The sequence below is a fragment of the Achroia grisella genome, unplaced genomic scaffold (assembly GCF_030625045.1).
Source record: "Achroia grisella isolate CSIRO2021 unplaced genomic scaffold, CSIRO_AGI_Agris_v1 utg2786, whole genome shotgun sequence".
Taxonomy (NCBI): Eukaryota; Metazoa; Arthropoda; class Insecta; order Lepidoptera; family Pyralidae; genus Achroia; species Achroia grisella.
The window spans coordinates 162,512-187,418 of NW_026712766.1; the positions used below are offsets into that span (position 1 = coordinate 162,512).

Genomic DNA, 24,907 nt, shown 5'->3' on the forward strand with positions numbered 1-24,907 from the left:
GTGAATAACCAAATCTCAAAGCATACTCACCATAGTAATAAGTTACCTAAGGTTGCTGCGATTCCTGTAATCTATACATATAAATAAAACTGGACTGTCTGTTTGTAATATTGAAATAACCGTTATTTACTACATCTCTCAAAAATAGCTGGACCGATTTCGACGGGACTTTTTACATCAGCTACCTGCCAAAAAAAGTATCGACAAAATCGGTCCAGCCATTTCAGATATTAGCCGGAACAAACAGACAGAGAGACAAAAATTGTAAAAAATGTTATTTTGGTGTATGTACCGTATTTATATTCATACGCGTGTAGTAAAATACGGTTATTTCAATATTATATATATGTATAGATGACGTTACTTGGCTCTATCAAAAATAATCATGATTTTACTTTTATTTTACAGAAAAAATGACCCCCAGACATTGATTTCGTGTACTTGACAATGTACGGTACCGGTTGCTACACAAAACAGTTGGTTTGTAAAGACGAGCAGCCACAATGTCCTACCCACATTTGATGACAGATATACAAACAACAAATAAAAATTAATAAGTAGTTGTGTTTTATTTACTAGTAGCGATACTTGTAGATTTTTGATTGAACATAAAAATAATAAAATTGATTGATCGTGAAACTTATTATTTATTCTCAAAATTGACGTTTTATTTATTAATCGTTAACTGGATGGTCATAAACAAAGCGTGGCAAGCTCCAGTGATTTCTTAACTTTACGTACGGTACTGATCATTGTCAAGTACACGAAATCAATGTGACTGGGGGTCACTTTTTCTGTAAAATAAAAGTAAAATCATGATTACTTTTGATAGAGCCAAGTAACGTCATCTATACGTATATATAATATTGAAGTGTCTGTTTGTAATATTGAAATAATCGTTTTTTACTACATGCATATGAATATAAATAAGGTACATACACCAAAATAACATTTTGTTATAATTTTTGTCTGTCTGTCTGTTTGTTCCGGCGAATCTGTGAAATGGCTGGACCGATTTTGACGGGACTTTTATTGGCAGGTAGCTGATGAAATAAGGAGTAACTTAGGCTAAATTTTATTGTAGAAAAATATAGTTGAATTCCACGCGGACGAAGTCGCGGGTAGAGCTAGTTAAAAATATAAATTAAGATAAATGAAACAAGACATAATTAAGTATTACAGTAGTTATATTTATTTATTTACACTGTGATACAGGCGAGCCTTATGCTAACGATACATACATACGAAATACTATAAACTTTCGACACGAACAAACTTACTCGGACCTCCCGTCACATATATTAACTAAACCAAAATATAAAAATGTTTCTAAACGCAATAATTTTACAATAATTATATTTTTACAATTATTAAACTCCTAAAACTACTATTTATTACCAAGTTAATTTCATAACAGAAGTATCTTTCAGATATTAGTACTATATAGGAAGTCCTAAGCTGACAACACCACTCGAGTCAGTCGTACAGTGTTGCCAACATATTAGTAGAAAGTAATTATACCATTTGGTAGAAATATTTTGCTGCAATAACAGTTTCTATTGCTACCGTGCATCTCTAGGGGAAGGTTAAGTAGATATATAAAAAAGATAAAAGTTATAGAATTTAGTATGGAGTTGTGTAACTTAAGTAAGTCTTAACAGGCGTACAGAAAATATAAGTTTTGTAATCATGTACAAGCTCATTTGAAATGAATAAGAGCTGAATTTTGTCAATTCTCCTTAGTCTAAGGACCGATCTGACGGTAGACTTGACATATCATAAAAGTCTGTAATAGACCTACATTAATGAAGATGTTTTGATTTGATAATCCTTTTCTTATTGCAAAACATCTGTTAAGTTTTGCTCCTGTGGGATACCCTTCTTTATTGCAAACTTTAATAATTAAATAAATATGCATATATTTCGCACTACACATACGTTAGTCTTTCTAAAGGTTTCTTAAAACAATAATGCATTAACTTTAACTCGATTTATTTAAAATTAGACCTTCAAGTTACAACTTTAGAGTGCACTTTTCGAGACTAGTAATTTTTTGAGTTAATGCTTTATAATTTTAATTACTACACTGCTCTTATGAGAGTGACGAGTTAAGGTAATTTCTATTAACCATACAATATTTAAAGTAAAATTAAATAAGATTAACAATAGTAAGCTGGAAACATTACAATGGAGCGTGAGATGTCAAGACCACCAATAACTTGGAATAATAATAAATAATAATATATAATTGACATATTAATTGTAAAAGTCAAATTATAAAATAAGTATATAACAGCGACACGGGTCTGGTCTACTGTAATTGTTATGCTAGGTATATAAAGAACAGAGTACAGTGCAAACTGATCGACGGATCCAATTAACAGTGTTTTTATATCTCAATCTATTACCCTTAGAGGAATTTATACCTTTTATTAATATTAACCATCAATTTCAGATTGTCATACCATTCACGTACAAACTAAGTTTGTTTATGAATACTATGTAATAAAAACGTTTAATGAGAAAGTATATAACGATATTTATACATTTGTCAGTTTTGGAGATGTCACAACACGATATACCACGATACACCGGTCGACGGTCACCAGCAGTACCATCGGCACGAGGTTTGAAGAGCTATCGTCGGAACGTCAGTGCTACCCTGGTGATAAGACGTGATAGGACGCGGTAGGACGCCGTAAGACGTGATAGGGCGTGGTAGGACGCGATAGGGCGAGGTAGGATGCGGTAGGGCGCGGTAGGTCGTGGTAGGAGGTGTTAGGACGCGGCAGGGCGTGTGAGGACGCGGTGGTGCGCGCTAGTGGTGGTGCTATAGGAGCGCGCGCACCTCCTTGTGCACGTGGCAGAGGTAGTCCACGTAGGAGGCGCTGCCGTCCACGCCGCGGTCCTCCACCAGGAAGTGCCGCAGCACCGTCTCCAGCTTGTCGTGTTGACGCATCACGGTCAGCTGCAACAACGCGTTACACCATACTTTTTATACTATGACCTTTGCAATAGAGCTAAATGGCTCATCAGATAGTAAACGGTTACCTTAGCCTATGGACCCCTAAAGTTACTATTATATACCACTCACAATCACTTCTTCGTGTAAAAGTCACGAAAATTTCACACAATACAAACATGTTACATTTTTTTTAAGGCCATCTGATGCTAAATGATGAGCTATGGACACCTGAAATACCAGCAGTGTCACGTGCACATAGCCGAGCCTTAAGAACCGTAGTATCCTTCCTGAAAAACCCCATGCTGTGGTCACATATGCAGTCGGGCAGAATCTGCACGCACCTATGAAATCAGTCGTAGTTCCCTCAATTCCAATATAGTTTGACAGCTTTATTAGTTATTGTTAAGTGAGTTAAAAGATAAATTTGTGCATGCTTTGAAATGTCACACCTTCTTAAACTATAGTATTAGTTATACTTAAGTTGTTTTTGTGTTAGGAAGTTAAATATACACAAACTTTTAGAATAAGATTATGCTATTGTGACAATATTGAATTCGTGTCCCCTATGGACAATTCTAAACGCTAAATATAAGTATTTTGCGTAATAAAATATGTAAATATCTTTTATATTTTTAGTTTCTATATTCATTCTTCTTATTCGATATACTCTTGAAAGAACGGTCGTGGTCATTATGTAGTGGAGTGAGAGACAGATGTCGCCTTACATCTCGCTATTTCTCCCTACTGACTGCCATTCTGGTACACTCGTGGAGTGTCTATGGTCATAGAAAAATATCTATTCATGTCAGTAACTATTCCATATTACAAATATCGCTGATTAAATGCCATAGGGCCACGTGACGCAAACGGTAAATTTTACAGGAGAGCTCATCAAAATTTTCACTGTGATATTTTTAAATTTTTTACGAATCTATAAGTGGTATATCTATGTGTATAGAATCATGGGTGTATTTTTTTATTTAAAAACTAGCTTTTGTACGCGGCTTCGCTCGCGTTAATTTATCCTCTTAGGGGTGGAATTTATCAAAATTCTTTGTTAGGAGATGCCTACGTCATAGTAGCTTTATGCATGCAAAGTCTCAGCCCGATCGGTTTAAAATTGACAAAGTTTCATACAAACTTTCTTCTCCTATTTTATCCCCTTGGGGGTAAAATTAATCAAAATCCTTTCTTAGCGGATGCCTACGTCATAACATCTACCTGCATGCCAAATTTCAGCCCGATCCGTCCAGTGGTTTGGGCTGTGCGTTGATAGATCACTATGTCAGTCACCTTTGAGTTATATATATTTAGGTTATAAGGATTTAGATACCAATATTGGATAAAAAAATAATGTCAGTTTTTTTTGCGTTGTGGCGCTTTGGCTTTTAATCAGGGATATGTCAACTTACAACTCCATCTGTCACCAAAGGTTTGGTCCCATCTCTCATGTATTAAGTTATATGTTGAAATAATAATATAAATAATACAAGTTATATATGTATTAAAATTGTTAATAATACACGATAAGCGAACAAATAACACATACATATTACACAACATCTGTACATATAAATAAAATAAAATAAATAACCGTTATTTACTACATGCATATGAATATAAATACGGTACATACACAAAAATAACACTTTTTGCAATTTTTGTCTGTCTGTATGTTTGTTCTTTTTACGACGGGACTTTTTTTGGCAGGTAGCATGTAATAAGGAGTAACTTAGGCCACTTTTATTTTGGAAAATAAAGTTAAATTCCACGCGGACGAAGTCGAGGGTACAGCAGACAGCAGGAGCAACAACAACACTACAACACAACAAACATCATCAACTGTTAATAATGACATAATTTGTATGAGGTGAGTTAATGGGTGATGCTGATGAATGAGTTACTTCACAAATGAATGAGGCATTCAAAATTTTAACTACCTTTTTATAAAATTAGTTATTTAAAAGAAATATAATACGTATATTCGATACACATAAAGTAATCATTACATAGTACATATACATATATATATAGTACAAAACAAAGTCGCTGTTGCTGTCTGTCCGTCCCTATGTATGCTTAAATCTTTAAAACTACACAACGGATTTTGAACCGATTTCTTTAACAGATAGAGTGATTCAAGAGGAAGGTTTATATATATAATACATGTACACCCGTGGGAAGCCGGGGCGAGTAGCTAGTAAATAATAAGAGGAATAAATAACAATAAAACATTGCATTGGAGGTTTTCAATTCAATTGATTAACTTTTCAATCCATTGAATGAAAAAGCTCTGTCATTCAAATATTGAATGGAAGACAAATATGTTAAGTTAGTTTCAGGAGTATCATCATCACATCATTGTGAGAATTTACGATACAAAAAACGATGTCAATAAGCCACGCAATGGTAAAGCTGTAATATGCATAATGGAGAACTCTGAAACTCAATATGGAATTTTCCAGGTCTTAATGTGTATGATTTCCAGGTCTTGATGAGATAATTTAACCAGGTCTTGATGGGAATGATTGTCTAAATGGAATCACGGCTCAAATGTATGATACCCTCTTTAAGTGGTCTCACTCCTTCACCCATCATCGCACGCAAACCATCGCCATACTCCAAGTCATTTAAATTTGCAGACAAATACGCATAAAAACACCCATCTTTAATCCGCTCTAATGAGGAATAATGACTTCGATAACGGATTTGATGGAATAAATAAAAATGGGATCTTCTCCCGTCCAAATGGGTATTCTCCAGTCCAAGATGGAAGTTTCTCGAAACAAAACTTGATAGTAGTTTTGGTAACGAAACTAGCCGTGTCTCCCTCCACCAAATACACCCGTCTCTGTCACTCCACCTCCACCGGACCTACACGAGCTTCTGCACGGTCTTGTGGACCGTCAGCAGGTGGTCGAGGTAGGAGTCGCTGCCGTCGAGCCCGCGGTCTTCCACCAGGTGTCTCCGGAAGGCTGTGTCCTGGTTGCCGTGTTGGGTCACTATGTGCAACTGTCACAGCCAGACGGGAATAGTGCGCATGCGGGAATGGTTACAACGAAGCACTCGTCTCTTTCGCACACTCATCAAGAACTTTACTGACTGCGGTCAGTGAAAGAGACGACAATATCGTTCATATATAAATATATAATCATGCAAACAAACAGAAGTCTTGACGAGTGTGCAAAGAATTGGTTAAAATTTTATATATTAGTTGAATTAAGATATAAATATCGAATAAATTGTTATTCAATAACAGTCTGGTTGATTCAAAAGTTGAACATGTATATGTACATTAGTTATAAAAATTAGTAATAAATCTATAATCATTAGTAGGTAATACACATCAGTTTATATTTTTTACTGTTTGCTATTCCGTTAGTACATACAATACAATATATGTGTGTGTATTTTGCAAGTGTATGTATGATGACATCAAAGTTACTCATGCAAAAAAAATTGTACAGTATAGTAGAGAATCTTAATTTTACTACCACATACTGCCCAAAACTTTCTACTATTTTCTACCATGCCATGCACAATAGAATCCGATGAGTAGGAATGTTATTTTACTATTTATTCTTTTACAAACAAAATAGGCTACAAGAGTCACATGCGAGCGCATCAACGGTAAAACCGGAGTTGAGGACAGTCGCCGTGGCCGAAATCGGCCGGGATTACATCATCATCATCATCATCATTTATTCTTTTTTTTGTTCTGTAACTGGTCCAATAGAGCACAAATAAATAAATATTCCTAGTGCATCTTTTTTACTACAACATATTCAATAACAGAATTGGTTCATGTAAATAAGGTGATTTCTCTTCATTGAATTCCTTCCCCACCATAGAATATACTCAAGAGAGTGAGAGGTTTGTTCAGACTCATTCTCCAGGTATCGTAAACGTACATCCACATTATTTCCGTACAGGCTGTGTAATCAGCAAAATCGGAATCATGCACATAATGACATCATGCAGATAGGGTAACGTTATATTAACACCAGTAGCTGCTTTTACACGACACGTTCTTTCACGCGCAAACAAAAGAGTACGTAATTTAGTGCGGGTTTGGAGCGTGAAATTCTGAGTGATTTCATTTTACTGTTTGCCGTTTTCACTCTTTCGCGCATATTTTATGTTATATCATTTTCTTTTATAATTATATTTTTTATACGACCTCGGTGGTCTAGCGGTCTAGCACACCGCTTTACGTCCGATGGTCGCGGGTTCGATTCCTCGCACGGCACAAACATTTGTATTCATGAGTATGATTGTTTGTATCGGTCTGGGTGTTTTCTATGTATATTATGTATGTATTTACGAAAACAAAATCTATGTATTTGTATCAGTTATCTAGTACCCATAACACAAGCTTTAGCTAGCTTAACTTGGGTCTGGATGGCGCTGTGTGAATTGTTCTGAGATTATTATTATTGTTCCACAGATTTTATTTAATCTCAAAAACATGTTCTAGATTTATTAATCTTCAATTCTTCATAGTCAGAGGAGATTTTATTTTCCAAAGACAAGTTTGAGATTTATAAATTTTCGATACTATGGTCTTTGCTCCATAGTCAAATGTATTTTGCAATGACAATATTTTTTTTACAAAAAGCCGCTAAACCTTGATTGAAGAACGCGGAAATGTACGTCGTTGTATATATGTAATGCCGTTTTTCTCGTTCTCTCTACAATTACGTGTTCATTTTTTCCCGCGTGAAAGCAAATTTGCGCTCGAAAGAGCGGACGTGTAATGGCAGCTAGGATGACCTATAATCGTTATAAAACTAGGCATGGGAGTTTCTATTTCTAATATAAGTGAAGATGAAATAAGTAATAATGATATCGTAGTATTGGACACAGGTGTTTCTATAGCATTTCAGGTAGTTTATACACTCCTTATAAATAATTAATATTATAAACGTGAAAGTTTGTGAGTATGGACGGTTCGTTACCCTCACGCAGACACTACTGAACGGATTCTGTTGAAACTTTACAGTGATATAGCTTATACATACAGAATTGCATATAGGCTACAAATTTGATGCGGGTGAAACCGCCGAGCATAACTAGCGAGTAATACTGAGATCGTATCACCGGGTACGGACGTTCAATTTTGAGATAGAAGCGAAGAGAACATAACAAGTACCCGCATGGCGGTGCGGCGGCGGCGGCGGGCGTCGTCGAGGACGGCGCGGACCGCCGCGCTGCAGGCGTTGGGGAGCGACGGCAGCTCCCCGGCCTGCGTGTCCACGTGCAGCGGGGAGGACGCCCCGAACACGTCGCGGACCAGCTCCGCCGGCGCCTGCGACCCCACCCACACCAACATGTGGACGCCGTTCTCTGCGGACATGCGCCGACGTGTTTTTATTGGGAGGATTCGATCTATCGTCTGGCGCTTGGGCCTGTAGGACTGTAGGCTTACATGGATCTATTGCTGCCCTTTTTCAAAAATCGCTACCTAGATCCGTCAGGGACAAGAATTGAAGGATATTCTCCGGAACGATGGTTTCTATCCTCATGATAGAATCTAAACTTTCCGAAGGAGATATTACGTTAATGCATGAGTTAGTTAAGACCACATAGGATCTGTAGTGGAGTTTCCTCCATTCTATATATATATATAATTTAGAAAATTTCATAATATGAACGAAGAATGTCTTGTATGATTGTAATTTAGAAACAATATTCGAGTTTTGAAAGTTGCGCCCGTGTTTCATAGAAAGTTTCATATTCAACCTAAGACAAGTATATAATCAATTAGCGGTTTTACGTTTTAAAACAAAAAAAAACAATAAAAATAGATGTAAATAGGACGATTTACTGTTTATACAATAAATACGGTTTTTTAATATGTCTGTGGTTTTAAAATAATCTAATAACAGTTGTATACTTTGTACAATATGAATTGAGATTTTTTATTGACGACATGCAATAAACAGTCAGTTTACGTCTTTCAGTACATACTTATGTAGTAAGTAGTTAATTTTAAATAAATTTGATTGCTACAGTAGTTCGTACGACGCATCTAATCTAGAGACGAGCAGCGGGTTCGGAGTGTATAAATGTATACTCACCGAGCAGGTAGACGCCGTGGTCCGCGATCTTGTCCATGGAGGCCCGCAGCGGGGCGGGGGCGGCGGGGGGGTGCAGCGCGTGCAGCGGCAGCAGGCGCGGGTAGGTGTACACCAGCGACGTCGGCACGTCCGCCGCCAGCGCGCGCAGCATCGCGCACGACCGGTCGTCGCACGTCATCTCCGGACCTGCGCCCACACACCCTCAGCGGACCGACCAAACCATGCCAGCGGACAAACCACACTACCCCTTCGCCCCACTCCACGCGGGCCCATCGGCCGCAACGCTCCAGCTCACACGGACTTCAACCACGTCACTCCACGGTGGAGAACATCCATTGTGGAATCACATCATTCGCGATTCCACGATATTCAAAATCGGTCCGGCGAACGATATTAAATCCCGTTCAGGATTTTAATTCCTTTAGCTGACTGACACGACTGTGACGATTTTCTCATGTATTACGTGTAAAAAGAGAACTTTAGAGTTCTTAAGAAAAAAGAACTGATCCTCGAAGCTCGTATCGACGGCCCATAACGGCCGATAAATAAAAGAACATAGTCAATAATACAAAGGACGCCCGCGCCAGCATTCACCGCCGGCGTACATAGGGGGTGAAAAGGGTGGAGGAGAATTAGAGGATACTCACCACCGGCGAGCGCGTCGCAGCGCAGCAGACAGCTGGTGTAGAGCGGCAGCAGCTTCATGGACTCGGGCAGCACCAGCTGGCCGGCCGACGACGGCGACGCACAGTGGCGCCGGTACGTGGCCAGCGAACGGGCGCAGCGCGACGACAGGCCCTCGCGCACCTGGACATCCGGAAACGGAAAACATAACATAAAAAAACGCTCGAGCCAGTGTTGAAATGTATTACAATTAAAAATATAGACCGTACCTGTCGGGGCGTGAGGTCCCGCAGCGCCCACACGGCCTGCTTGGTGAGGAAGGCGACGCAGGTGTCGAGCTCGGTGCTGCGGTACACGTCGGCCAGCTGCTGGGCCACGGCCAGCGCCAGGTTGAGGACTCGCAGCCGGCGCTGGCCCGAGCGGTGCGTGTACAGCAGCGCGGCCTGCACGAACACGCCCTCCTCGCCCGTCAGCTTGTCGTCGTGCTTGATCTCCACGCCGATGGCCTTGTCCGCGTCTGTGGAGGACGGGGCCGGTTAGATATATACGAAGGAGAGGAGCGAGCGGGGGAGGGGGCGCACGCGCATCACTGCGTCGTGTGCGGTGGGCAGTGAGGAGGGCGGGGGCAGGGGGGCGGGGGCGCACGTACCCAGCGCGGCCAGCTCCACGTCGGTGGTGTTGGCCATGTAGAAGTGTCCGTAGAAGTCGGTGGCCCGCACGCCGGTGGAGGTGCGCACGCGCATCACTGCGTCGTGTGCGGTGGGCCTGTTCACTACCCGCGCCACGTCCGCCGCCAGTCGCGCGCCGTCCGACTCCGCCTGTACGACCGGAACGATTAAAAAAATTAAAAAGGTACACTTTCAGTAGCTCCGTGACGGAGGCCGATTCCTACGAACTAACTAATATTAAATTTTACATTTTAAAGATAGACGTCTGCAGGACTACGCGACCGTCTTCAGAGAAGCCTCCAAACATACATAACCTAGATGTGGAAAAATTGGTAGCTGACGATAGGACTTCAATTCATAATTTCACGTTATACAACCTCCACAATTCCACACACCAACCGTGCCACTAGGCACTACTTCTATTATCACTATTTGAATTTCGAATCGAAAATCTTTGTACATCGTTCACGAAGTTTAACGAAATTCAAATTTGGAACCGAAAGTTTTTCAACTTTTCGAGCGCCCCTACGTCGATGAGTCTAAACAAAACGAGTTTCAGGAACTAGTTATTTTTAAACTTTCTAAACACGAAAGTTTAAAAATAACTAGTTCCTGAAATTTACATTATTAATCGGGTCTTAACACGAAATAATTTTATGGAAAATAAAGGTATTTACCTCTCTCGACATTTCGACTAGGTTGCACTAGCCGTGGTAATGTAATATAGGGTATATAAGATATAATTAGGTGGCGGGTACTTTTAAGGCGATATGTGAGATGGGAGCCAGTCCGGAATATACGCTTGACGGATAAGCTTGGTTTTATTACACCTCATACATACGGATACGAACATTACAGTGGACGACGAGGATTCTTAATTTTTATTATAATTTACAAGTATAAATAATAGTGTATAAAAAGTTGAGTGAAAAAAAAAAAAATAAAAAAAAAAGAAGAAAAATTAACTACAATGTCGATCGGAAGAGTAAGCGAGTTTGATATTAGAACTGGGGCGTGGTCGTCATATATAGAAAGACTTGAGATGTATTTTACGGCCAACAGTGTAAAAAACGATCTCAAACTACCAACATTAATAGCAGTCATAGGGGATGAAGCTTACGAACTCCTGGTGAATTTAGCTAGTCCAAGGAAACCGTCGGAATTGGAATACGAAGTTGCGGTCAACCTACTGCGCGATCACCTACAACCGGCACCGTCGGCATTAGCAGAGAGATTTCGATTCAGGCAGAGAAGACAAGCAGCAGATGAGAACATCGCAAGTTACGTGGCGGAATTGAAAAAGTTAACACGTCATTGCAAACTAGGGGATAACCTAAGTGAGAACCTTCGAGATCAGTTCGTGTGTGGGCTGAAGAGCGACATCATTCGACAGCGGCTTTTTGCAGAGGATGAAGAACTAAATTTCGCCCACGCGGTCAAAATTGCAACCTCTTTAGAAGCAGCGGAGCGGAACGCGGCGGCGGTGGATATCGCGGACGCGGCGAGCGGCGGGGAAACGATCGCGGGGACGGGGGGAATACACTCCCTAGTGGCCACGAACGAGCGACGGCAAGCGGCGGAGACACGGAGCGGGCGCGGGGCGCGCGGATACCGTATTCGTGGCACGGGCGCTGTCTGGAGTGGAGCGCGCGGCGCGCGCGCCACTATCACGCCTCGGGGAAGAAATGCGGCACGGGCAGACAGCGGAAAAAGGCGCGACTGCATTGGATGCGGTGCGGACGACCACAATTATGAAAACTGTCGCTTTCGAGAATACGTTTGCAGTAAGTGCCACCGCACCGGTCACTTGCGACGGGTGTGTCCGAGGCAGAGCACACAAAACCAGCGGTATGGCTATGCGGCTTTGCACTATGGAGATACAGCGGAGGAGGGCTGGGAAACGACCGATTCGATGCAGGAGGACTTGCATCATTTATGTCTAAACGACTACAAGGCTGTGAGTATACCGATATCTATTGAAGATAAAATTGTAAATATGGAAATCGATACCGGTACCGCGGTGTCTTGTATTAGTGGGGAAACATATAGACAGTATTTTGATTATATTAAAATAAAACCGAGTAATATTGGATTAAATTTTTACGATGGCTCATCCGTTAAGCCTTTAGGTATAATAGAAGTAAATGTATTTTATAATAATAAAAAAAATATTGGAATTATTTGTTATCGAAGGAGCTTCAATCTCATTATTAGGTAGGCAATGGCTGACAGAGTTGGGCATAGTGATACCTAAATTCACTAATTGTAATAAAATAAGTAACGAGCACCTTCGGTTAGATCATGAGTTTAAAAAACTGTTTAACAGATATGAGAAGCTGTTCAGTGGCGGACTGGGGCGGTACACGGGCGGCAAGGCTACGTTGAGGGTGCGCGATGGCGTGGCGCCGGTGTTCCACCGCGCGCGACCGTTGCCGTACGCGTTGCGCGAGCGGGTCGATGCAGAGCTCGACGCGATGCTGCGCGACGGTGTCATCGAGCCCGTCGACTGCTCCGACTGGGCCTCGCCATTGGTGCCGGTAAATAAATCGGATGGTTCTTTGAGAATATGCGCTGATTATAAAGCAACCGTAAATCCTGTGTTACTTGTAGATCGTTATCCTTTACCAAGAATAGAGGATTTAATTGTTCGATTAAGCGGATCCCAATTTTATTCAAAAATTGATTTATCGCAGGCGTATAACCAGATCGAGCTGGATGAGACCAAAATGTATACAGTTATAAACACACATCGCGGGTTATACCGGTATAATAGGTTAGTATATGGGTTAGCGTCGAGCGCAGGCATTTTTCAACGCATTATGTGTAGTTTACTGAGTGATATTCCCAACGTCGAGATATTCTTAGACGATGTTCTCATAGGTGGTAGGAATAGAGCTGAGCATCTACAGGCAGTGGAGGCAGTTTTTAGTAGATTAGATAAATATGGTTTTAAATTAAAAACGAGTAAATGTGTTTTTTTAGTGAAAGAAGTAAGTTATTTAGGATTTGTATTGAGCAAGGACGGAATAAAAACGGACCCGGATAAAATCCAGGCTATCACAAAAATACCACGCCCAGAGTGTGTGACCGAATTACGTTCCTTTTTAGGATTAATTAATTTTTACGCCAAATTTGTAAGGAATATGAGTTCTAGATTGGTACCTTTATACGATTTATTAAAAAAACATAAATCGTGGTATTGGTCGAGGGAATGTGAACGAGCCTTTATAGAAGTAAAGAATTTATTAGTTAGCGCTGAGGTATTAGCGCACTACGACCCGAAGCGACCGCTAGTAGTCACATGCGATGCGAGCGCGAGGGGCGTGGGGGCCGTACTCTCACAACCGAGGGAGGACGGACGCGGCGAGCGACCGATAGCTTACGCTTCGCGTACACTGAATGACGCGGAGAAGAATTACTCACAGATCCATAGGGAAGCCTTAGCTATTATATTTTCTGTTAATAAATTTCATCAATATTTGTACGGCCGACATTTCGTATTGCGTACCGACCATAAGCCTTTGGTATCGATTTTTGGGCCACATACGGGGATACCGACTATGGTAGCCAGCCGTATGCAACGGTGGGCGATAATTTTATCTGCCTACACATTTGATATAGAATACGTACGCACAGACGAGAACGGGGCGGACGGCTTGTCACGGTTGCCGATATCAGCTAGTAAACCAATGACTCGAATGACGCCCGAGCAAACATATTTACATTTTGTGCAGCAAGCTCTGCTATTAGATTACAATGAAATTAAAAATCAAACCTCTAGGGACCCCATACTATCAAAAATATTAAGTTATATACGAGACGGCTGGCCAATAGATTGCGCGATGACGAATTTGAAACCTTATTATAATCGTAAAAATGAATTATACGAGGAATTAGGTTGCGTTATGTGGGGGCATAGACTGGTGGTGCCAGATTCTTGTAAAGAGAAAATATTATTAATGATTCATGAACCCCACATGGGGATTGTCAAATCCAAGTCCTTAGCCCGCAGCTATGTGTGGTGGGCGGGCCTGGATGAAGCGGTGGAACGAATATGTAAACAGTGCGAGGTATGCGCTGCGAATGCAGACGCGCCACCGAGACAAGCTCCACGCATGTGGCCGTGGCCTAATAAGCCGTGGTCCAGACTGCACCTAGATTTCATGGGCCCTATGTTAGGGCAAACATATTTAGTGGTAGTAGATGCAACATCTAAATGGATGGAAATAATTAGGGTATCGAGCACGGCGGCAACGGGAGTAATAGATAAAGTTAGTGAACTATTTAGTAGGTTCGGACTGCCTAAACAAATTGTCACGGATAATGGACCACCCTTTACAAGCTCAGAATTTAAAAATTTTACTAGTAGTCAGGGGATTGAACATATTTTTACGGCTCCATACCACCCGGCCTCAAATGGATTAGCCGAAAACGCAGTTAAAACATTAAAAAAGTAATTAAAAAGGCGGTTGTAGAGAAACAAAACATAAATAAAGCACTTTGGACGTATTTGTTATACTATAGAAATACCGAACATTCGACAACCGGGGAATGCCCAGCGGTTATACTATTAGGCCGTCGACTACGCACTAGATTAGATGTTATAAAACCAGATAGGGAGAGTAAAGTTTACAAAGCTCAGCAGAAACAAAGAGAATCATTTAAGGGGACAAGTAGAAAGATGCAGGTAGACGATGAGGTATGGTATAGGCAATTCATGAGGGGTGAGAAGTGGGCCCCACGGTCAAGTTATCGATTGTTTAGGTCCGAACAATTACAAAGTAAGGAACCGAGAAGGTGATGTGATTCATAGACATATGGATCAATTAAAAAAAGATCCTCTAGAATTTCCCTATCATCTTACCCGTTGAAGGAAATAGATAAAAGAATCAGTGCAAATTCTAACTCAAAGAACCACCGATGACAGATCGGTACCGACCGGATTCAGCCGGAACAGGCGGTGGCAGAACGGTCAGATTTAACGCCGATAAACGTGGAAACGGTAGAAATGGATGCAACAGAAATTCCGAAGTCACCGGAGTATCTGGACGCCTGTCCAGATATGGTATTGCCTAGTACGAATGCACCACCGCCGCCCCGAGTCCGCCCAAAGAGATTATGTAAATTAAGAATCTAGATAGTATTAAGTTTTAGTATAAGTAACCATGTCAAATTATAATTGTTAATTAAGTAGTATAAGTTAGAGTAAGTGTTAATTGGTGTGGAAGAGTGTAATATAGGGTATATAAGATATAATTAGGTGGCGGGTACTTTTAAGGCGATATGTGAGATGGGAGCCAGTCCGGAATATACGCTTGACGGATAAGCTTGGTTTTATTACACCTCATACATACGGATACGAACATTACAGGTAAAATGGCAAGTGGCAGTGGTGTGATGAAAAAACTGTTGGCACCTATCTACATTGACATCGTTGTTACTCCAGTCAGCTAGTCCCGAGTGTAAACAGGAACGTTTAAAAGTGTGGGTAGTACAAGTGTGGATAGTACAAGTGTGGATAGTACAAGTGTGGATAGTACAAGTGTAGATAGTACAAGTGTGATAGTACAAGTGTGGATAGCACAAGTGTGATAGTACAAACGTGGATAACACAAGTGTGGTACTACAGGTGGTGTGGTGGTGCCGTAGCGCTTACCGTGAAGTAGGTGTACTTGTGCAGGTGTCCGCCGGTGAGCCTGGCCAGCTGTCCGATGGTGGCGACGTCCGCGTACGAGTTGTTGCAGAGGAACAGCTCCACGCTGACGCCGGCGGCCGAGCAGGCCTGGCCCGCCTCGTTGTACGCCGTCGTCTGCGGCGCTGCACAAACAGACCAACACACTCACTCACCACCAAATAACACACTCACTACGGTAGTCGCATCCAGCGGAGATAAAAAACAAATCATTTTAACTTACATTTAATCTTCTAAATTACATAATATAAAACAAAATCGCTGTCGCTCTCTGTCTGTCCCTATGTATGCTTAATTTGTTAAGACTAAGCAACGCATTTTGAAGCGGTTTTTTTAAATAGATAGAGTGATTCAAGAGGAAGGTATGTATATAATAAATGTACACCCGTGCGAAGCCGGGGCGAGTAGCTAGTATAGTATATAATGAAGTCGCTGTCTGTTCATTTAAATCATTTAAACTACGCAACGGATTTTATTGTAGTTTTTTAATAATAGGTAAAGTTATTCAACAGAAACGTTTATATGTATAATACAAGTACAACAGTGGGGCGGATTTCTAAAATTATAATGTCTATATTCAATGTTAAATTAGTTATAACTAAAGAAGAGTAACTCTCTTCTATGCTAGAACGAATCTTAATACAGTCTTACTCATAATTGTTTTTATTTACAACCTAGCTACACACCCCGGCTTCGCACGGGTGTACATGTATTAGGAAAGTTTATATATATAAACTTTCCTCTTGAATCACTCTATCTATTAAAAGAAACCGCTTCAAAATCCGTTGCGTAGTTTTTAAGCACACATAGGGAGGGACAGACAGCGAAAGCGACTTTGTTTTATACTATGTAATGATATAAATCGTAGGATATTTAAAAGCGTATCTATCTTCTAAATATATATAACTCAAAGGTGACTGACTGACATAGTGATCTATCAACACACAGCCCAAACCACTGGACGGATCGGGCTGAAATTTGGCATGCAGGTAGATGTTATGACGTAGGCATCCGCTAAGAAAGGATTTTGATTAATTCTACCCCCAAGGGGATAAAATAGGGGATGAAAGTTTGTATGAAACTTTCGTCAATTTTAAACCGATCGGGCTGAGACTTTGCATGCATAAAGCGCATCCCCTAAGAAAGAATTTTGATAAATTCCACCCCCAAGGGGATAAATTAACGCGAGCGAAGCCGCAAGCAAAAGCTAGTTTATAACATATTTGTGGTAATTATAATCTTATTACACTCTTCTCTTAAATAATATATTTATTTCTCCTGACGTCAAACTCGTGAATATGTATTTTTATAAGATCATAACATCACTTACCTAATATCTGCTTCTCCTTATCGGTCCCAAGGAGTTTCCTCTCCTCGCGATTATTGAGTTTCCCTGGTGCGTTGAAAGTGGGTAATGAGGTGTGGAACACCAGGAGTTGACCAGACGTGTCCGCAGCCTTCAGAGCTTCCAATCCCGCCTGTAGTAGAGCATATAGTCATTATAAAAAAAATTACATGTACCTTACATATTTCTTTATCATGTTTAAGTCTGATTTATCCTATTTAATAATTATGGGAGGGGATTGGCAGTAACGTGGTCTATAAACCCCATTGCTACCAATGTACCATGTCCATGACCACCACGCGGTTCCCCTTGGAAATCATCGTGATTAATTCCTGGTGAATTTACCACTATGGGCTAACTGACCTGACCTCATACTCATCCTATCATCCTTCTCTGGTGCCCCGCCAGCATATGCATAGCGCAGGGGAGAACACCATTCCATTATCATCCCTTTAAAAAAAATTGTTATGGTTGAGTATCTTGTCAGGTCCGGGAGCTGCTGCAGCAGGGCGGGCAGCCGTAGAGCGGTACCTGCACGGCCGGCAGCAGGATGGTCTCCGTCTCCTTGTTGTCCCTGAACAGGTCCGGGAGCTGCTGCAGCAGGGCGGGCAGCACTGGCGCGGCGGGCGGCGGCGCCAGGAACCCCTCCAGCAGCGGCACGAACATGTCGCCCACGTCGCCCACCGACAGCTGCTGCGGCTGCGACAGCGACTCCTGCGGACACCACGACCCTCGTCACCACGCACTCTTTTTAGCCAAAGAAACAGCCGCTCACGTAATCCTAGAATATGAGCACTGGCCACACAACGCACACGAATCCTCGTAAGCTAGTGAAGATACCAGGAGGCTTCTGGGAAGAACCAAGAAGTAAATTTAAATGCGGAAAAAAGCATCCAACTTACAATACAATACACTAGACCTGGACGATCTAGCGGTTTACCATGCTTTTGGTCGGTAGTTTGTATTCACACGTTTCGAAATGTAAACTTACAAGTACAAAGATTATTTAAAAAAAAACACAACATTCTCACTCGTTCTTCTTGTGATGACAGCTTTTCCGAACGAGCGGTAGATAAAAAAAATGTTGTTATGAAAAAGTGCTTAAATTAAGTTTATTTGAATAAATGATTTCTAATGTGTATTGTTCTATATATATGTGTAATGCTGTGCACAGCGGGCGATGGAAAGAGCTATACTGGGAGTTTATCTAAGGGAGTATGGGGCTTCCTCCTACGACATGGAACGACGACATCACGAGTGGCCGGGAAGGATGGATGTGGAAGGTGGAAGATCGCACATGGTGGAAGTCATTGCAAAAGGACTATATCCAACAGTGGATAGACACACGTTGAAATGATGATGATGATGATGATGATGACAATGATGATGATGATGGTGATGGTGATGATGAATTACGTTACCTTAATATTGTAGAAGTGTACTGTGGAGCTGTACGTGATGAACCCGACGCGCGTGTAACACTCGCCTGTCTGCTCATCCCGGGGCAGTGACTGGGACAACCAACACACAATATATACAACTGGTACTACAAACAAACCGACAGCTCTACTAATAAAGTAGAGAGAAAATGGTTGTTAACAATAGGGCCTAGTGACCTCAGTAATTACATAAAAAAAATTGTGTATTTGTTTCTTTGTTCTTGGCAATCTCTGAAACAGCTGGACTGGCTCACTTGCAGATAACTAATGTCATAAGCAGTAACTTAGGATACTGCTATTTTATAAATTTATTTATTTTAATATAAAAAAGAAATGCGGACGTCATACTCGTGAACGGGTGCTTATTTTGGGGTCTGGTCTGTTCATCTCAAATATCATCAAGATAACATTTTTTACAATTTTCGTCTATCTGTCTGTCTGTCTGTTTGTTCCATTTAATCTCTGAAATGGCTAGACCAATTTTAACGGGACTTTTATTGGCAGGTAGCTGATGTAATAAGGAGTAACTTGTCTACTTTTATTTTAGAAAATAAAGATAAATCTCACGCGGACTAATTCGCGGGTACAGCTAGTGATGTAAATAAAATAGGACCTTATACTACAATAAATACGTTATCAAACCGAGTGGCACAGCGAGTACAGACCTCTAGTATGCCGAGTATGTTCTCGCAGATTGTATCGAGCAGGCCGCATTTCACCGAGTTGTAGGACACGTCGATTACGAACACTATCGCCGGCGGGTTGGGCAGCTTGTTATTCTGTAAAGTTACATATACCAGTTAGTATATGTATAGTTTCCAAAAACAGCAATATTCATAATATTAATACTAGATTTAAAGACAAACTTGCTGTCCCCAAGTATCGTTTAGAAAAAATCAATAGGTCTTTTATGGGAATAAAGGATATATTGGAATTACCCTTAAATAAATTCAAAACATCTGTTAAATCATATTTACTGAGCAGGGCCTATTACTCACTAAACGATTACTTGAATGACGAGCGTGCATGGCAATAGTTTTCATGTTCTGGATTTTCATTTAATGTTAGACATAGACACCCATATAAATACCTATGCGTTGTAAATAAACTGGATTTAAAAAAAAAGTAATTCAATTGAGTTTCTTGCCAGTTCTTCTCAATTGGATCTATATACCGAACTGGACGGTAGGGAAAAAAAAATTTTAATGTAAAAACTTGACGTTCATAAGCGGCTAAAATGTCCTACATGAATAAATGATTTTTGAATTTTGAATTTAGTTAGATATAGATAGATAGAGAGATCATAAATCTACAGATTTTGACAAACTCAAGAGGAAATGCCTGCATTCTATATGGTCAGCCTATGTGGTTATAGCCCACTCATGCATAAACGAAACATCTCTTAAATGATAATACTGTTTTTGTAGAAAATATCTGACTTAAAATTAATAGCACTGACAATATTATCTGATTGAACAGAGATTGAGTGTGTCGATTGTTATATTGATTGTCTGTTGTAGTAATAAGAAAAAAGGTAGACTAGACTAGGTAAACGAGAAAATATATTAATATAGACTTGACAATTAAGAATAGAAAGAATGAATTCTATCAAAAACAAGAATGTAATATAAAAGAACTATAAATTCAAATACAAATTTAGAATATAAAATACATATCTGATTAGCCAGTTACAACATTGTCGCATGCCTAATTTTGTTAATGTAAATCTACTTCAAACAACATTTATTTAAAAGAGCATCACACGAGAATCTTGCTCATTCTTCTTATGCTGACCTGCGAATGTTATTATTTTATTCCGAATAGTATAAAATAATGTGACTATTCAAAAGTGCTTATAATAAGTTTATTTGAATAAAGATTATTTCACTATCTCTTTAAGAAAGTATACTCTCTTTCCTGAGATAAAAATATATATTTAGCTGAAATATATATCCTTCAATTATATTTATTACAAGTTGTAAGGTGATGAACTTTGAAATAGGGTATTGATCACAATAGATCTATGCAGGTTGTAGGTGCTACAGATTTAAAGCACCTGACAATAGTCCAAAACCTTCAATATAACACTACATAGATAGATACATTTTTAAAACTGCACCACGGAAACACAAACACATTTGTGTTCGGGTATTATTATAAAAATATGTTATACTAGCTCTACTACTCTAAATGGTCGTGGTTTAAATTTATTCCTAAAGTTAATACTTTTATCAAAACATTATTACGAATCCAGATCTAACATAGTAGCTTTATGCATAAATTTAAGTCATAGTAGTTTTATCACAAACTTTCATCACTCATGTCTGTTTTTGCGTTCCGTTTTATCAGAATTAATGATTAAAATACTATTCAGTGGATGCCGGTTATTCGACAAACATCTTGCATGCCAAATTTCAGCCCGATCGAATCCAGTGGTTTTGCATTATAGATCACTATGTCAGTCACCTTTGAGTTATATATATTTACACTAGTAATATATGTAATCCGACAAATTACAATTATATTTATTATATATGTATGTATGTATGGTTGAGAATTGTTAGTAATAATATAATAAATAATGATCATGTCGGCATTACTTGGTGGCGACGATTAGTAGGTGCCGACCGCGGGCCATCTCTGCTGGCACGAAAGATGTATGCTAAAAATGCTGTTTATTTATCTATATCTCCATCGGAACTGCATTTTAAATATATAACATTTATTAACGTACTATTAGGCTGAAAATCGACTTTAAATTACAAGTAGGAGTCCTACACACAAAGGGCCCCCAGTCCCCACTGAAACGATATTTAGAATAAAAAAATATCTAGAATGTTAAAAACCTATCTTAAGGTTGGCAACCCTGAGATCAATTAACCCATGCGAGTGTGCGTTCGTCTTGTTTTTGTGTGCGTATTTTCTTAGTTGAGTAATATAATTAGTTGGGCCCCAAGTAAATTCAGCCCATGGCCCCACGAATTCACGGTCCGCCCCTGTTTACACGACTTAATTCTGCTTTTGCCTGCATACACTGGCGGAGCATCAGTGGAGAATAAGATGAGCATCAAGTTGTCCTGACTAGTTCGGGTTGGTTACGAAATAACTATGATGACTTTAATCTGTCATAAATTAAATATAAAAAAAAAATTGGGGCAACACAGAGGACGGCTGTCAATGTATACAGCTGATATATTATTTATAATAGAATAGAATAACATTTATTACATCACACATCACAACACAAAAAAAACGATGCTGCCAGTAGCATATAAATTATTATATAAGATAAACGTAAATAAAAATTTATATTTTAATTTAATTTTACTAAGAAATTCCTGGTGATTTTACTACGACGGTCTAACTGACCTGATCTCATGCTCATCCTATCATCCTGCACTGGTGCCCCGCCAGAGTAAACCGTTAGCGCAGGCGGGTGCACCATTCCATCAACTATACAAAAACATAAAGCACTGAACAACTCAGCCATTGAATTCCAGATTCCCATTAAGAACAAAGTTAGTGTGTCTGACCTTCAGTAGTGGCCTTGCAGAAGGCGCACTTGAAATGCCTGCCCGCGTCCACGAACTTCATGTTGGGGCACATGTAGGCCTTGCAGCGGGAGCACCGCACCGGACCCATCGCCGGGGAGTTAGTGAGCGCCGCGAAGTCCAGCAGTGGGGGCTCCGGCTCCGGGCCCACAGTCTCCGCCATCGGGGAGATCTTGCAACCACAATACAACACTACAGCATGAAGCTTATCAAGACGGGGAGGTTGAGGTTTCTTAAGGACCAGCAATGCGTAAAACAAGTGACAGCGTCTTTCTTTACAAAATCAAGGAAGACGTGTTGAGGTTTCTTAAGGGTCAAAATAAATGAGTGACGGTGCATTTCTTTATAAAAAAAACTGAAAAACAGCGATGTGCAGCGTATGTGTAAAGGTTACGGTCACAGCATCAGCTGAGTCAGCAACTTTTGCCCAGAATATGCAGTGTGTGAGGTACTGTGCCTATATATTTATTTGAAGTTTGAGAGACTCATTACTTTATAGTTTTTTGTCTTTTAAGCAAAACAGTGTATATGTATGTGTATAAATTCACTACTGTCTGTAAATTTATATGCAGTTTAATTTCTTTATATTTTTTATTTTAAAGTAAACAGTGTATGAATCGAAGGTATGTCTATGTGTTTTTTGTTCTGAAAATATATATATTTTGTGTTTAGTCCTAGAACTATGAGCGGATCTGTTCTGTCACGCTGTCATATAGAGTGACTTCCCATTGGAAACTTACATCTATACATATAAATAAAATTGGAGTGTCTGTTTGTAATATTGAAATAACCTTTTTGTACTACATGCGTATGAATATAAATACGATACATCTACCCAAAAAACATTTTTTATAATTTTGTCTGTTTGTCTGTCGGTTTGTTTGTTCCGGCTAATCTCTGGAATGGCTGGACAAATTTTGACGTGGCTTTTTTGGACAGATAGCTAATGTAATAAGGAGTAACTTTGGCTACTTTTATTTTAGAATAAATCTTTGATTTTAAAAAAATAAAGTTAATTTCCACGCGGACGAAGTCGCGGGAACAGCTAGTATGCAATATATATAGCTTTATTTTTAGAAAGACTTAATTACGACAATTAACTACGACTTATGTCTAATTCTATGTTTTTATTAATTCGTTCATTCATAATTTCAGAGCCGCGCTCTTGTCGGTGGAGCTCTTGCCACTTTACATGACCTTCCACCATACACACTCAAATGGGAATCGAAATTACGACGTCCTCAGCCGAGGTTCGAACCCCTAACGGTGCCCTCAGAATAAAATCGTATCCGTCAAGGCGGTAGTTGGCTTTCAGGCGCTCTGTAAGTTCTCTGGTTGGAGTACCATTTGCACTCATCCCTGTCGTCCGGTGAAGCTGTAAAGGCCAGCTGCGGCCAACAGCATTAGAGTAGTCCGAAAAAAAACTTACAACGAGGCAGAACGGCATCGCAGTCTGCTTCAGCAGGTCAGCCGTCACCGGCACGCTGTACAACGAGCTCCGTATGTAGCGAGGACCTGCAGGACATCACACACTATATATCAAGCAACATTCTACATAATAGAGTATTATAAAACGAAAGTAACTCTGTCTGTCTTGCTTTCACGTCAAAACTGAACCGATGTAAATAAAATTTGGTATACATATAGTCTAATCCCTGGGAAACGTCATAGGCTACTTTTTATTGGTAAAAAGGGTTGTAAGGGGCTTTTTTTTATGGATGACAATGAAATGGTGCATCCGCCTGCGCTAACGGTTTACCCTGGCGGGGCACCAGTGGAGGAGCTAAGATGAGCATGAGGTCAGGTCAGTTAGCCCATCGTGATAAATTCTTGGTGAATTTACAACCGTTCCGACCCTTAAGAAACCTTAAGGGAGATTAAGTTCGTAGCGGTTTCTATGTTGATTGTCGCATGCCTAATCCCTGTTAATGTAAATCTAATTAAAACAATATTTATTTAAAAGAGCAACACACAAGTTTCTTGCTCATTCTTATTGTGAAGTCTGCATTCCGAATGAGCGGTAGAATAAAATAAATGTGACTATTAAAAAGTGCTTATATTAAGTTTATTTGAATAAAGATTATTTCTATTTCTATTTCCTATGTGGTATAAAAATAAAATGAACTGACTAGAGTTGCCCTTGTCGTCGACGATGAAGTCTGTGGTGACGAGGGGCGGCACGAGCCCCTTCTCGTTGGTCACGAACACTCCGCCGCGGTTCTGTTGGTCGTCGGCCATCACCTGGATCTGTGGACAGAGCCAGTACCTTGTAATTGTATTAAATACTAGCGGACCCGGTGTACTTCGTAACGCCTAATAGTCGATTCTTTAATTTTTTAGTTTCATCATCATCATCATCATCGCAGCCCGGAAGACGGCCGGAAGATCTCCACGACGATCGGTCCTGCGCTGCTCGCATCCAATGCCTTCTAGCGATCTTGACCAGATCGTCGGTCCACCTTGCTGGAGGCCTTCCCACGCTGCGTCTTCCGGTCCGTGGTCGCCACTCGAGGACTTTACTGCCCCAACGGCCATCTGTCCTA

General features: G+C 40.3%; 1 protein-coding gene across 1 annotated transcript in view; it reads right to left on the minus strand.

The window, feature by feature from the left end:
- Window positions 1–2,735: 2,735 nt before the first annotated feature.
- Window positions 2,736–24,907, minus strand: part of LOC131843122 (protein transport protein Sec24C) — a 28,871-nt gene continuing 6,699 nt past the window's right edge. Inside the window, exons 4-19 of the mRNA XM_059191725.1 lie at window positions 24,494–24,611; window positions 23,794–23,879; window positions 22,347–22,536; window positions 21,500–21,513; window positions 19,479–19,592; window positions 18,796–18,885; window positions 17,906–18,088; window positions 17,360–17,507; window positions 15,994–16,154; window positions 10,319–10,487; window positions 9,939–10,186; window positions 9,693–9,852; window positions 9,046–9,231; window positions 8,118–8,311; window positions 5,844–6,014; window positions 2,736–2,968 (exon numbers count right to left, since the gene is read on the minus strand). Coding sequence (XP_059047708.1) covers window positions 2,831–2,968; window positions 5,844–6,014; window positions 8,118–8,311; window positions 9,046–9,231; window positions 9,693–9,852; window positions 9,939–10,186; window positions 10,319–10,487; window positions 15,994–16,154; window positions 17,360–17,507; window positions 17,906–18,088; window positions 18,796–18,885; window positions 19,479–19,592; window positions 21,500–21,513; window positions 22,347–22,536; window positions 23,794–23,879; window positions 24,494–24,611 — 2,370 coding nt within the window. The 3' untranslated portion in view covers window positions 2,736–2,830. The remainder of the gene's footprint in view (window positions 2,969–5,843; window positions 6,015–8,117; window positions 8,312–9,045; window positions 9,232–9,692; window positions 9,853–9,938; window positions 10,187–10,318; window positions 10,488–15,993; window positions 16,155–17,359; window positions 17,508–17,905; window positions 18,089–18,795; window positions 18,886–19,478; window positions 19,593–21,499; window positions 21,514–22,346; window positions 22,537–23,793; window positions 23,880–24,493; window positions 24,612–24,907) is intronic.